At 35.5% G+C, this 15,826-nt stretch overlaps 2 protein-coding genes and 1 long non-coding RNA gene across 4 annotated transcripts; 1 reads left to right on the top strand and 2 right to left on the bottom strand.

The window, feature by feature from the left end:
* Positions 1–893: 893 nt before the first annotated feature.
* On the top strand, positions 894–8,091 carry LOC104221006 (uncharacterized). Its single transcript, XM_070150837.1, has 4 exons — positions 894–1,208; positions 1,294–1,471; positions 7,428–7,503; positions 7,595–8,091. Exons 2-4 carry the CDS (start codon positions 1,418–1,420, stop codon positions 7,984–7,986), a joined length of 522 nt encoding a protein of 173 aa, XP_070006938.1. The 5' UTR covers positions 894–1,208; positions 1,294–1,417; the 3' UTR covers positions 7,987–8,091.
* Positions 1,852–6,089, bottom strand: LOC104221005 (uncharacterized). Of its 2 annotated transcripts, none has more exons than XR_011400993.1 (4): positions 5,939–6,089; positions 3,769–5,069; positions 2,766–3,654; positions 1,852–2,677 (listed from the first exon to the last, which is right to left on the bottom strand). It is a non-coding gene; the product is annotated as an uncharacterized lncRNA (long non-coding RNA). The 2 variants fall into 2 exon arrangements; XR_709629.2 differs by having other exon boundaries at positions 2,766–3,644; positions 5,939–6,088.
* Positions 8,092–9,859: 1,768 nt separating the features above from the next.
* On the bottom strand, positions 9,860–14,066 carry LOC104221004 (probable cytokinin riboside 5'-monophosphate phosphoribohydrolase LOGL10). Its single transcript, XM_009771976.2, has 4 exons — positions 13,750–14,066; positions 10,942–11,070; positions 10,572–10,756; positions 9,860–10,437 (listed from the first exon to the last, which is right to left on the bottom strand). The coding sequence occupies exons 1-4, from the start codon at positions 13,960–13,962 to the stop codon at positions 10,047–10,049; spliced, it is 918 nt and encodes a 305-aa protein (XP_009770278.1). The 5' UTR covers positions 13,963–14,066; the 3' UTR covers positions 9,860–10,046.
* Between the last annotated feature and the right edge of the window lie 1,760 nt (positions 14,067–15,826).

Genomic DNA, 15,826 nt, shown 5'->3' with positions numbered 1-15,826 from the left:
AAAAATATTTTTCCAAGGACATTTTATATTATTTAGACAAATACTATAATCCTAGACTTGGACCTTAAACCTCAACACCTAACCCCTGGCTCCCGACCTCGTACTCCGACTTTGACCTCATCGCCTAAGCTTGACACCTGACACACGACACCGGCCTCTATGTTTTAGTAGCAAAGTCCAGGTTGGGCGGGGATGGGTGGCGGGAGTTGATGACTCGGGGTAGAGGGAAGGGGTTGGACGAGGCAGGCGAAGGAGGGCCGAGGGTGGGTTGGTAGTGGCGGTGGTGGCGGTGGAAGAGTTTGCTAGGAAGGGAGATATGGACCGGAGCATGGGGTTGAAGGGTGGGCAAGGGGTGTTGAGGTGGGGGTGGATGGGGTGAGGCCAGAGTGCAAGCTAGTAGGTCGGGGTCTAGGGGCCCAGGGTGGCGAGGGTGTGGATTAGGGTGTGACAGTAGAGGTGGGGAAGGTTGATAAAGAATTTTGGAAAATATTTTTCCTCATGTTGGTAGGGAAGCAATTTTCCTCCAATTAGAGGAATTTAAGCTTATTAAAAAAATATTTTTTATAACATTTAAGCCAACCAAACATGAGAAATTGATATCTTTTTAGAAATTATTTTTCTTCATATCAAACACACCCTAAGTTCTAATACTTTGTATTAGATTCCATTGGTTGCTCCCTTAAAGAAATTTTAAGGGTATTTTAATTATTTTAAGGTGAAACCAAAGCACATGACCAAACTTAAAGTTCATCAAACATTGAACGGACTTGGACAATTCTTTTATATTTTTACAACTAATTTTGGGTGTACCGTAAGAAGAAAATGATGAAATAGAGTTATTTCATGTTAAACTGTATATTTTTGGAGAATTTCATTTATATCAAGGGAAAAGGTACTGATATATCCCTCTACGTTTAATAGTATCCCCCATCATCATGTCAATTAAAAATCCACATGGAAAGCCAACTGGAAACTAATGTCTTCTTCTTCCTAAAACCTCCATATATGTAATATCTAGGGTTTAGTTAAAAAATTAAAATTTTCTGCTCTCTTCTCTCCTCCTCTATCTTGCTTTTGGTTCCTGTAAAATGTCGCAAGGAAGTTCTTCGTCTCATATTATATGTCACTGTGATATGATAGCCAGCCGAATAAGTTCCACAACTATTTCTAATCCTAGATGAAAGTTCTATAAATTTCCTAAGCCTAAGGTTTGTTCTTGATGTGGTAAAGTTTAAATTTTATATGAAATAAACTTTTAGTCAAGTCTTAACTGTGATTTCATACTATTGACAGATTTATTCATGTGGGGTATTGGGAGTGGGAAGATGAAGTTTCCCCAAATTCACCTATATATGCAATTCGAGAATTGGGTGTTGTTAAGTTAGACATTGAGAAATCGAAGCAAAAAGTAGCTGCCATGGAGGTTACAAACAATTCTCAAGTGGTTAAAGTTTCAACCTTGGAAGAAAAGGTATCAAAGATGTCGCTCCTTCTTCTGATTTCATCGGCATTTTTTCTGGGTTTCATTGCAGCTTCGATTGTCTTAGGAGTCGTTTTTTTTTTATGTTGTTAGTTGTTTTATTATGTTCGCTTTATTTAGTGTTTCAACTTTTTTGCGTCAATATTTCATGTTACTGCTAGTGTCCATTATTTCTGGAATTAAATTATTTTGTGTTAATGTTTAATGTTACTGCTAGTTTTAACTTTTAGTGCAATGAATGTTGGTTTGTAAATGTCATGTTACTGCTGGTTTCAACTTTTAATGTCATGTTACTGCTGATTTCTGGTCGCATATATGGACATAATTTCAGTAGTGTTACTGCTGGTTTTAACATATGCTAACACATGACATCCATTGTCAATAACAATTTTAACTAAAAAAGCCAAACACATAACTTTATCAGTAACATAATTCAACAACATTCATTAAGGACTGCCAAAAACTGTAAAGTGCAGTTACATGGACAAAAGAAATGTCACATTTTAACTCCAAAACCTGTCACCACCTAGGTAATAATATGACATTCACTGTAACAGTTAAAGAACCTAAATTAAGTTAACAATACTGTCACATGCAGTAATTAGATTACATAAGACACCAAAACTATCACGACATTCACATGTTCAGATTTGTGAATTGCCATTTCTTTTTCATGCCATCAACTTGGTCATTCTTTGTCTCTCCAGTTGGTTTCCTGTTATAGAAGCTTTCTCTTTCCATGTGAGGTTCTTTGGTGAGTATGGAAGTTATGTTAGCTCACTCACACCATTGGCATCACCAACAAAGTTGATAGTCCTTATTCCAGTTGGTGCCAAACTTGCTCCCTCATTTGGAGTCTAGTTGTTGCTTCTGACACACTCCTTGGAATTAGAGGGGGTCTGGATTGTCAAATTCTAGATAATCAAAATCTGAAAATGTGGATGCACTGTTGATGGATTGCTTCCTTGGCACAGATGGTGTTGGCATAAACCTGTATTGGGGTCCTATATTGCTACTGGATTGACTTGCTTAACTCAATTGACTGGGTTGGGGTGTTGTTAAGTGCAGCTCTTCTTCAATAGTTAGCCTTGCAGAAGGTGTAGATCTGGTCATGCTTCCATCGCTGTCTTCATCAATCAATGATCTTGGCCTCTTCTTTGTCTTACCACCACCCTTTGGCTGTTTTTCTTTAACAGACTATCAAAGTAAAAAAAAAAAAAGTAAAAGCAAGAAATGCAATAAAAAGAAATTAGGTTAAAGTATTATTGTAGTAGAATTATATTACCCCTTGAATTGTGCCTGTCCACATGTAGAACAAGTCATCACCCTTCCTTTTCTAGATTGAGACCAATCCCCTTGCCTATTAGTTGCCTCATTCTTTTATCTAGTTCTCTTTACCTTACGCCTACCAGCCATATTCACCATCACTGGTGGCTCCATTGCATGAGCTGGATCTATATTCCAGAACTTCTCTCCTCTCATTGGTTGTAACTTATGTGAATAAGTTAAGAGAAAAGCCTCCTTAGTGTACCACCAATGAATCTCACTCAAAGGATCTAACTTCTTATATAGCAGTTCCCTGATAGCATGAGGACATGGGATTCGAGTGGAGTCCCATGTCCTGCAAGTAAACTTTTTCAACTCCAGGATCACTCTGTGCTTTTCAGGTCCTTTATCCACCTCATAACTAAATTATCCATTGAAGTTAACACTACATTTTTGTGCAATCTTCAAGAACTGGTTATACAACTTCATAGTTTGAGGACTAAACTCTATTTCCATGTCATCACATTACTTTCATGTTCTCTCAACATATTCATCACCTTAACCCGTATGTCTTCAAGCATCTTTATAATAGGCTTGTGCCTAGCATCTAATATCCAAGAATTAAAGGACTCTATTAAGTTATTATCAACTTGTTGGTTCTTGTATACTGTGTCAAAGTATGCTCCACACCATGACTTGGGAGGATACCTCAACAAGTCTTCAACAGCTTCTTTATTCAACTCCCCCAAGTTCTTCAATTGGTCCTTAAAATCTTCTTTATAACTGCTCTATGAACACCACCAAAGGTACTTCTTCAACTCCCCAGCACCCCATCTTTTGCCCCAATTAGCCTCTACGTGCCTCACACAGTATCTGTGGTGTGCATCAGGAAGGACATCTTGCATTGCCTCAACCAAGCCGTACATATTAGTTGATAAAAAATAACATTTAAGATAAATTTAAAACTGAAAGTAATAATTAACAACAAAAATTTAATATTTTGGAAAAAAAAAATATAGTACCTTCTGCATGTCTGATATAAATGTGAATCCTTCTTCCAACTTGAGGTCTAATGAATGCTTCAGCAAGGTCAAGAACCAATTCCAGGTAATCAGTTCCAAATAACTTTTTTTTTTCCACAATAGCCCAAGCTATAGGATAAAAATACTTCAGTGAGTCAAGAGTAACAACAACTAAGAGTTGGCCTTTTACTTTTCCTTTCAAGAATGTTCCATCCAAGCCAACAAAGGGTCTTAGCCCACTCTTAAACCCCACCTTTAGAGCATGAAAATAGATATACATCCAAGAAAATCTCCTATTACCTTCAGCAAGTGCATCCTTGGATGTGTTAATTATGACATCACTTCCTGGATTACTTATTCTCAATTCATTAGCATATGCATTTTATTAATACTCATCAACAAAACTACCATCAAGACGTTCAGGATCATTCTCTTGGCTCTCTTACATTTTGAATGACTGACATTGATGTTGAAAGTAGTTTTTAGAGCTACTTTTTTCTCCTTAACCTTCATTTGGGAAAGTCTTGTATTTTGGTCTTCAAAAATTGTGGTATGGTATTATAATCAACCCTTGGGTTATCAAATGCAGGGTTACACTTATGCTTTGCCTTCAGTTCTAATACTAACTCCAGCATCATTTTTATCCTTAGAAATGTGACAAACAAAGGGGAAGCCTACCTCACATCTATACCTTAGCCTCTTAGTATTTTAAGTTGTGTTGAACCATAGCAATTGGCTAAGCAATAAAGATTTATCACTTTTCTACCCTCGGGTATATCCTTGAATGACATTCCCTTATATAGTTCCTTGTAGTCAGTCAACCTATTACCATTTTCTCTTATTTTGTAGCGCAAGTGTCTCTAAATCGTCAGAATCATAATCTGACTGGCAACTATCATCTTCACCTTCATTTGAACTACAATCAGTAGCACCCTGATTATCTACTGTGGATGATTCAGTGTGGTCAACAATATTAGGAACATTAACTCCCATTTCGCTATCCTCAACAGAAAATAGATTAATGATGTTGAATTGATCAGAAACAAAAGACTGTAAAGTCCTAATACCCACATCCTCATCTACTTCATAATATTTACCAGAAAGAAAATATACTATTAGTTGTTGAACACCAACATATCTAACTTGGAAGTATACTCATCTACTATATCTATGAAAGACAGAAGGTCAGAATCATATTGTTTCCAGCTGTGTACTAATTTTCTTGAATATACCACTTCTGGCACCCTAATCCAATCACCTCCATAATGGAATAAAAGGTCTACATCAACCATATCTGTAACCTGCAGAATAGATAATAAAAAGGGATAAGAAACAAAAAATTAATAAAGTACAGAAACATAACTAAATAGAATAATGGTTGACAATAAGGGGTCGGGACCACGTAATGAAATAACAAATTAAATAGAAAAGGAAATCACACAACACTCTTTCCAGCTAGAAACCAGTAGAAATGATAAGGGCAGGCACATGATTCAAATAAAGTAAAATAGGAATGAATAAAAGATTTGTGAAGTCCCACACATTGAAGGAGATAGTTGTCTGAGCCTCAATAAACAAAGTATATGGGGGATCATATTATAAAATTAAGAAATCAGTAATGTCTCACCTTCTTAAAGACACATGCATGCCAAATTGGGGACCATATACCCTCATTTCTGCTACAAACAACAATAATAACTACTTAAATACCTCTTTCCCCAAGAGATATACAACAAACAACCATTGAAAATCATAAACTAAGGAACTTCAGCTTTAGAACTCGTGAAACTCTAACCCACAAACCAGAAAAAACAATACCACAAATAAACCCTAACCCACAAATCATAAATCAGAATACCTAAATAAACCCTAACCCACAAACCAGAAACAACAAAAACTCAAAAACATATGAGAAATGGAATGAAAACAAACATGCAAACAAAAAGAATAACAAACAATTACACTGAGATAAATAACTGGTAGCACCAGAATCAACACAAATATTTACATTTTAAAAGCCATCTGGAACCGATAATCGTCAAGGTACAAACAGAAACCCTGACAGTAGTAACACAAACCCTCGAACAAAAATCAAGATAAATACAAGAAATGAAGAAAAAATAGAAGAAGAAAATGAAATCAAAGTTTAATAGCAGTAGAAAAGTTGTACCTTTGAAGAAGTTTACAGTCAAGTCGGTAGTAGAACTTCACGTCCAAAATCGCCTATCCATTTAGCTCTCAGAATAATCGAGAATCATGACCCTCTTTCTATGATAACCGGGTTGAGGGTTTGTATATTAATGAAGAAAATGGGTCTAGGTAACGGGTCACTGGTTATTTAGTACTAATGGATTGGGTTAATAATTTCCACCGCGTCATTTTTAACTAAAGCCTAATTGACACTATGGACAGCCGTCCAAAAAAGGGATAATTTAATCAATCAGGTTTAGTGACGGTAAGCCTTTAATTGGGCTGAGAGTAAAACTACTAACTAAAGTAGCTTTTTCTTACGAGGAATTTTTCTTTCTTTTTTTAACGGCATCTTTATCACTACTAAAATGGAAAGAAAAATTAATTAGCCTTTTAATAGCTACAAGAACAATTCACGATATCTTTGGAAACTTTCATTACATCAATTTTTTACGGGGGTACGAAATGTTAAGAAGATCTTTTACACATGGGTTCAAAAATCTACCCTTTTGGGCTTACCCTGGATTAGTCGCCGTAGTGAATTTTGGATACTAAATGGTTAAACAAAAAATTTGTATAATTAAAAAGTAAGTATTTATATTTGAGCCCTTATACAAAAAAAGACTTTGTAGATATATCTTATGCTCTTACCAATGTCATATTCAATATCTTTTCTATATTACGAATCTTGAAAATTTATCTAGCAACGCAGATAAAGGAAAATCCGAAATCTTATTTCCATTTAAAGAACAATAATGCTTACTTGATCTTATAAATGTGATCCAATATTCTTGCATTGCCGTTCCAAAACAAACAACACTATTTTCATCATTTCAGAGTTATCATCAATACGATATAATGTCCTTCTCTGCATTCGAACAGCAACTCATGATTCAAAGTTATCCATTCATGGTACACACACACAAAAAAAAAAAAAAGGAAGAAGCTTAATTATTTTGTGTTCATGTTTTCTTCTTCTCATTTTACGTTCATTTTCTTTTATCTTGTTTACTTCTTTTTTACTATGTTAAACCATTAACTGGCGGATGCATGTATGATGAAGCAGTGTCACGCGACACCGCTTCGTCAGAAAATTTTACTATATATATATATATATATATATTATACTATAAGAAAACGGATAAGTAAGAAAAAAAAATGACATTATTTGATATAAATTGTCTCTTGGTGCCTTGGTTATGTGTTTGATTTTGCTCTAGGAAGTCATAGGTTTGAACCTCAACTAGCACATTTCTTTTTGCAAATATTTGAGACAGTCTCTGTGGTTAAAAAATGATTAAATATTAAATAGAATTGAAATCAGGACCTTTTCAAATTTAAGGCTTAACAAATTCAATATACTAAGGTTATTTTTAGTCCAAAAGTATGATAATTAAAGTTATTATTTGTTCTTCTATAAATTTCGACATCGCTTACAAAAATATGTGTTTACGCCCTTGCATTAACAGACTTGCGTTTTGTGGGTTAACAATCGCACTTCAGGATGGCAAAAAACCGTGGCGAAAGTCTTCAAAAATGTCTATGGTATTTTTGCACTTTCTTTTTCTATGTAATAGCATACTTTTGTATTATTCATAGCAACATTTCTGTAACATTTTTTTTGAAATGTTGTTAGGTATCAGAAATTGTAGAATGAATGGAGATGGGATGATTGAAGTGTCAGGAAATATGGATCCAAAAGTACTACTAAAAAGGCTAGGAAAAGCAGAGTTATGTTGGTTTCAATTTGGAGAATGTTCAAGTAATCTTTTTATTACCCAATCTGATTACTATAGACAAGGATACTATTATGGAGGACAATTAGATTTAGATGGTAGGTTTCTTCATTATAGAGATCAGTTTAATCCTCAATTAAGACGACGTTCAAATAAAAATTACCATGACAATTATTATTATTATGATACTGAATATGAATGCACTGTGGCGGCACAAGCACGGGAACGACGTCGTCGGACTTTGATGGCGTCAATAGCCGATAACGGCGTCTCCTCTTGCTGTTTGATGTAATATAGGAGTAGTATATTTTATGTCTCCTCAGTAAAAAATTATTTATTACTGAGCGTACAGTCATGAATGAACGCATGTATATATTATATGGTTTTTATTTGATGATATTGGGTATCTTAGGATTTCATTTCTTAATTATATTTTATTTTTAGTATTAACGCTGACAGATATCTCTAATACCGGTCTTAAGTTATGAAAAATCCTCACTCTGCCTGTGTAAATTTAAACCCTCAAATTTAATCCAAGTAATTCATATTATTATTTTGCTGCATGTAATATCCTAGGGGTTGTTTGGTTTGAGTTATAAAAAATTATCATGGTATAAAATTACGTGTTACTTATCCTGCATTTGATTGTCATTTTCATTTTCAGCATAAATAATAAATTTTAAGTTATATATATTAACACTTTAAAAAACTTCAGACGATCAATGTAGTTTAGCTAACCTATTATAGCATGTTAGTTATTATTTTTATGAGGTTACTCATTAATGCAGATCATAAAGATTTATATTTACCTTACAAAAATATGATTGTGTAAATTAGTGCATAGAACTTAAACTCATAAATATTAACCGTATATGAAATGGGAATTTACACATGAATCACTGCACTTGGATAAAGCACTTAAAAGACCAAAATAAGCGTAAAAATTGCACGGGACGCCCTATTTGGTTGCCCCCATTTAACCTATACCTATATTTTTAAAATTATTTATATGTATAACGAACATATACATAAAGGAAAAAAAGAAATCTTGCTTTTCTTTCTGTACGATGAGGGCAAAACAGATATGTGAAGGAAGAGATCTTCATCGTCTACTATATACGAATGATATAGCATTGGACCTCCTGATTTTGATATTGTGATTGCAATTTTCAGCACAATGTGCCTAAAGCCAATGGATCCCAGCCCATGACTCGAATATTGCTGGCCTGAGTTTACATATAGTGTTACTTGATGAACATAAGTGGTGCAATTTATGAAATTTTCCAAGCTACTGCTAGAAACTTAATAAGATCACATCAAGTTTAGGGAAAGCTTTTTTGAGGCAGTAGACCTATAACGAGTTTGTGACTTTAAAATATAGTCCATAAATCAGCTGAAGTTTAGCAAATATATATATAGAACAAAACTTCAGTTAAAACATGCTAAGTTCAGCAAATAGAGAACAAAACTTCAACTAGTAGAATGCTTAAGTTCAGCAATTACAAATAAAAATTTCAGCCAACACTAAGTTTACGCGAAATACTTCAGCTAAAACATGCTGAAGTTCAGCAAATAGAGAACAAAACTTCAGCTAGTACGATTGTAGGACAAAAACCTCAGCTTATTTTAATGCTGAAGTTTTTACAGATGAACTAAATAACTTCAGCATCTTCTGCTGAAACTTTTGAAAAAGCTTTGTGACAAAACTAATGAATCCAGGACAAAACTTCAGCTTATTTAGTGCTAAATTTTTTACAAATGAACTAAATAACTTCAACATCTTATGCTGAAGTTTTTGAAAGAGTTTTACAGCAAAACTATTGAATCCAGGACAAAACTTCAGCTAAAACATGCTGAAGTTCAGCAAATAGAGAACAAAACTTCAGCTAGCAGAATGCTTAAGTTCAGCAATTACAAACAACTTCAGGCCCATCTACTAGAATGCTGAAGTTTGCATGATTGTCTTTGCTACTTCAGGCCGGTATGCCTGAAGTTTACGCGAAAAGTGGGTACGCTTGCAATTTTTTTGCAAAGCGTGACCCAAAAAGTGAGTATAGATGCAAATCCTAGATGTACATATGGTAGCTCTTCTCCTCAAGCCCTTCAAAACACTCCGCACTTTGGTTTAACATTAATCTCAAAACTAGCAAGTCACAACTAAGAAATTTTTGTTCAAACCACACATTTTCATTGCTTCTGCTTCAAGATGTAGACTCTTGATATTCAAATTCAGCAAATACCATGTTACAACATGACCGAGAAATGACAACTCCTTCAGAGAGTAATAAGAAATAAAAATTGCTGATAAAACATAATCTTGAAATTTTCTCCATAGCTGATGGATGAAAACTGTCAAGGTAAACTTCTACATTCTGATGATTCAGAATCTTTTCTACCAGTCTCGACAGGAGAAAGACCATAAAATTCTGTCAAGTAAGCCAAAGCTTCTGAGTTGTTGTTACAAACTTTCCACAATGATGAAACCTCGTTCTTGGAGACAGTGCCCCACTTCTCACAATCATTGAGGAACTCCAGCAAATTAGAATAAAATGAGTCATAGTTCATTAGAAGAAAAGGAACTGGAAGTTGGGATCCAATTCGTTCGAGTTGAATCAAAGCCATAATCTCAAAAATCTCGTCAAGGGTACCAATTCCACCAGGAAGGGCGACAACAGCTGTCCGCTCGGAGCTTTTACATCTCACAACAGCATCCACCAACCCATGTTTCCTTGCAGAGAAAAACCTGCGTATAATACGATTTGATGACTACAAGAGTTAATTGAACATGAGAAAAATAATGCATTTATGCTATCATAGGGAAGCGCCTATTGAGAACTGCCCAACTGTGAGTCCTTTGGCTTTACAATGTGTCCTTACCTGCATGTAAGATAACTCTCTGATGGCAAGTACGGATGAAAATTTGAAGCCGTCCATTCCCCAGCTTCTCTACCTATCTTGAACCCACCAACAGGCTTCCCTGCTTGTAGGGCACCTTGCGTTGCAGCATCCATTAAGCCTGGCCCAGCACCTGACCATGTCGTACAATCTAAGAGGGTTGCAATCTGTCGAACAAGTAGTATTTATAAACGCTCGGCTGATGAAGGAATCTTCATGAACTATAAAATAGTAAAGCTTATGCATTCTTCTCAAATGAGTAGTATTATCTTTAGATACTAGATCACCATTTTCCGTTATTTCTCCTTCGCGTCAATCCTCTACCCCTAAGACTTGGATAAAGTTCACTAACCTTGCTGCCCAATTCAAAGGTTTTTATGTAGTGTGGATGTTCAGGGCCCATCCTCGAAGATCCCAAATAGACAGCACCCCGACCAAGCCTGTGTATTAATTCATAGCATTGGTCAATCTCTTTCTTGACCTGCATTTTCAATAGATTATTACTTTAGGAAACCTTCAGCACTAGATGTATTGTGTAATCAAGATGCAATATAAGTGACGTGCCAATATTTAAGTAATACATCTGAAACAGATGTGGTTCCTTCTCTCTTTCTCCTCATTCACAAGTCATTATCAAGAAAATTCCATCAGATACAGAAAAACACTGCAATAAAAACTCACATCTATGACTATTCACAAACAGTAAAGGTCATAACTCATAACAAACAACTAAACACATGTTGGCAACTGAGGTCATAACTCCAATGAGTCAGAGTCCATGCTAAGCTATTCAGCTGTCAAGCCTACTTTTGGAGCAAGTCACTTTTTTATACATTAGCAAGTGGTAAAGAAGGAAAGGTAGTATGAGTATAAGATTCTTATGAGCCGAAAATCAAGTGGGCTGTTATATACCACAGCTACTTGTAACAAGCCATAAACAGAGTAAATCAATTCACTGAGTCAACAACCTAATAGCATAAGTGTATTGCCTTGTAACCAGTGTGCTCCATCTCTTTCTTTATTCAGGCATTCAATCAGTTTTGAGTAAATAAAAGAAGGTATATTCGATCAGTAACAGGGAACTCCGTAACAGAATACTCAACAATTTCCAAATGGGAACTGCATTTTCCAACAAATACCAAATCACTCCCTACATGATAACCCAAGAGAGAGAGAGAGAGAGAGATGGATGAAGATACATGTGGGTTATTAGTTATCTTCTTTGTGGTTTAGCTGCATGTCCTTAGCACTTATGCAAGAAGAGCTAAAAAAAGACATTCTTATGAAGATTGCCTAGAAAGAGTAAAAGATAATATATTAACATTGCCAAAAAAGGGGCATAAAACACGGTAATCTTGACCCGTTGCAACACACATTTATTCTTTTTATCTTTTTTTTTCTGAAGGGTAGGGTTAGTAAGGGAAATAAATAACTTATATCGTGATTGTCATGATACAACATTTGTTAGTTATTTAGTCCAAAGCGAGCTGCATCTATAATACTTCACATAGTAACTGCAGAAAACAGAATATAGAGAACTTCTCCAATCTAAGAACAATTCTATACAGGGAAACGCTGTGGTGTCTCACATCAAAATCTTCCAGTTTCCCTTTCTTTCTGTCTGGAAAGGGAAGCATGTTCTTGACAAGCTTGATTCAAATTTTCAGGCATTCTTCGAAAATTGAGAAAAACAGGGGACCAATCTATAACTTCTTAACGTTTTCCATCTAAAAACAAATCACGGCCTAATTGTACACTCATGAGGCCTATGGTGATATGGTCATTTTAGCTGATTGATCTTCCAATATGCTAGCTTGAACAACTTTCATTCGTTACACTTCCTCCTAGTTGATTATCCTATAGTATCTAGTTCACCGTTGTCAAACTATATGCTTTTGATTTCAAGCAATCTGTAGTTGATAGTCAATATAAATACTAGTGATGATATCATTAAGTGTTCTAACCTTAGCATGGAAGTTCCTTTTTATCAGTAAACAAGAGATATTATTAATATAATAAAACCAGACACCAAGAAGATGATTGGTATGTACAAGAGTGAGCAGTCCCCAATGCAAAAAGAAAAAGAAAAGAAGGCGATCACCTCTATACAAACGATCCTACTCCTGAAGCAAGCTAATGAAATAAATCATCTTATATATTTCTTATACCTCCCGATAATTGCACCAAAAGGCTGGCGTAAACAAGCATCTAAATTTTATCTCCTGTACAGTGATTGCTTTGCCCTCAAAGCACCTAGGTGACTTCCATTCTCTTCTTCTTTACTGCATAGGTAGAATCTGTTACACATTGCAAAACCTCTTCTTTGTAGGTTGGACTGTGTTAGACACGCATCATGAGTCGCTTCCCACAAAAAGCATGCTACTTTGTAAGGTGCTTTATAGATTTACATATATTTTTCAACCAAGTCTAGGAAGATTTGATAGAGAAAAGTCCTTGACTTTAGCATGGAAATCTAACCTTAACATGGAAGTTATGCATTGAAGTAATGATATAGGTGCATAAGATCCAAATGTGGTCCACGAGAGGAATTACCAATAAAGGAATAACAATTGTTTTTTTTTTTTGCTCTAACAAGAAGGGTGCTATTGTTTCTTTGCTGATACTGAAGCAATTGCTTAAAACTTCTAGGTATTCCTCTAACAGGGAAGGAGCCTCCTTCCTACAAAGCCCTTTAGATATCCTCCACCTCCTATCCCCATAGTAAAGACTCAAAAATCTCAACCATCTACAAGGACATATTTGCCATCCCACCCGACACTCAACCTATGCCGTGGCGGAACCCAGTAACTTTTTTTGCGTAGACATTGTATTTCTATTAAGAAATGCACTAAATATTTATAAATATCTAATTGTGAACCCACATATTATTGTATATTAATTTGAGATTACGGTAGGAACACATATTATTGTAGATTTACCTATGTAAGTCAAAGTATGCACACGGAGATACTGAAAAAAAGCTAGATCATTATTAGTTATACATTATGACAAATTGAACGAATCCCTTGAAGGTAGAGAGAATCGTGTACTGCTTGTTACTTCTACTTGGATACGGTGAAGAAGCATATGCAGCAGCTAAGTAGATGACTAAACCGAACCAAAAACACAGAAGAATGAGAGATGGGATCTTAAAATTTACCTCATACGGACTTGTTCTTTCTTCGAAATCAATTGATTCACTCTTGCAGCAAAATGAGTTTCTTGATTGGTAGTTGAGCTTGGGCAAGTTGAGATTAAACCTCCATGTTTCTTTTCGCAAACAAGACCCCAACATTACTTCCTTTTGATGAGAGCTTCTTAGGAAAACATGGCCTGCCATTGAAGTGGAGGGAGTAGCTGCACCAAACCCCATTTTCAAGATGCTCCCCTCTTTTGGTAGCAGGGGTCAACTGAGCTTTTGCATAAAACGCTTGGATTATTAGCCACCCTTTTGAGGAGTTTGACCACGTTTTCAGAAAGAAAAATATACAATTATTGAATAATAGCAACAATTTTTTTTTAGAATCTGAAAACAATAGCGTTTGTCCAAAAGTAGTAATTAGAACCTTGTTATACTACTTTTTTTTTTTGGTAAATGATAAAATTTTATCTAACAAGTAAACTGCTACTCTAATAATAATAAAAATACTTTTTTATTGGTAAAAAATTTTAAACTAATTAATCAAATACAAATTGTTAGTGTCTATCACTTTCCAAAAAGATACTTTCTAAAATACTTAAATTTTAGAAATTTGATCAAATAAGTTAGATTCCTCCCTTACAACTCTAAAAAATAAGGGACGGGTCTGGGCAAGATGCCTACGGGAGGGAATAATACGTAAAAATAGCACGATCTAGCCAGTTTTCGGATTTATTATTCAAAAATAGTCAGCGTTTACCAAGTCAATAAAAAATAGTCACTATTTTGCTGCAACAGAGACCGGCCTAGCATAATATACTGGAGTTCGGTGCACCTGTGTATGAACTTCCAGCATATTATGCTGGAGCGATATACTTTGCTGACTCCAGTGTAATATACTGGAGATTGGAGCACCGGTGTTCCAAACTCCAGTATATTATGCTGGACCGGTATATTATACTAGAACTCCAGTATATTAGACTGGAGTATTTTCTAGATTTTGAACAGTGTTTTCGTTCAAATTTATCTTTACATGAAAAGTGGCTACATTTCGATTACTTTTGAAACTTGGCTATTTTTGAAGGATCACTTGTAAATCTGGATATTTTTGAATTTCTCCCGAATAATACTGTTGAATATTAGCGTGAGGATAATAGGAACATGTGGGTTCAATTTTCTCTGCTAAGGGTGTTTATCGGACGGGCTAGACATAGAAAAAATACTGTCTGTCCGATTAGTGGAGCTGGCTGGTTAGTGGGCTAGGTTCTAGGCTAGTAGTGGACCAGGTTTTAGTGGGCATGTCCACGTTCGGGCTTATCGGGTCCGAACCGGGCCGGATTTATTTTTTTTAATTTTTTTAGTGTATTATGTTTCATTGTTCAATGTAATTATTACTTAAGTGTTTGCAAACTTTTAAATAATAAAATAAGTATTTTAAGTCATAAAATTTAACTTTTAAATTTAAAGTTTTGTGCACGGTAAAATCGGAGGGTTTAATTTCCCCGTCATTATGATGCCCCGCGAACATACTTCCCAAGACTCGAGACTAGGGTCGACGTTCACCCTCGAGGGCTGTCGATGCTCGACCTCGGGGCAATGCAGACCAACGGCTATATTGGAAAAGAGGGGAGTTCCCAAGGGTGCAGCTAGAGCCGACAAAGTTTGTCAAGCTAGTCTGAGCCCGCATCTTGACGTCGACTAGCTGTCCCATCTCCATATCTTTGTAATAAATGTATTTGTACTATGATGGGATCCCCCATTTCTATATAAAGGGGGTCCTTGCCACATTGTAAGGATTGATTGATCCATACCAAATAAACAAGAACATTCTCTCTGCTCTCTAACATATTCTCTTGATATTATTACTTCCATTTATTATCTTCATCATTATTCTCCATTTATTGCTTATCATTGGCCATAAAAGAGCCTTCGTTGATTTTATTATAACTGTTAGACATACTCCGATCATCTTCGATAGCTCACAGTCGAGCTCCGGAATCGACCTCGAGACCCCTAATCGACAAGCTCGAGGCCCCGATTGTTAACCTATCGGTTTGGTTATCACCTTACTCCTTACTCTTATCTCGTTTCTAAACCT

Source organism: Nicotiana sylvestris, chromosome 7 (genome assembly GCF_000393655.2).
Source record: "Nicotiana sylvestris chromosome 7, ASM39365v2, whole genome shotgun sequence".
Classification (NCBI taxonomy): domain Eukaryota; kingdom Viridiplantae; phylum Streptophyta; class Magnoliopsida; order Solanales; family Solanaceae; genus Nicotiana; species Nicotiana sylvestris.
Note: the sequence above shows the minus strand (reverse complement) of the source record. Positions and strands in the feature narration are given on the sequence as shown.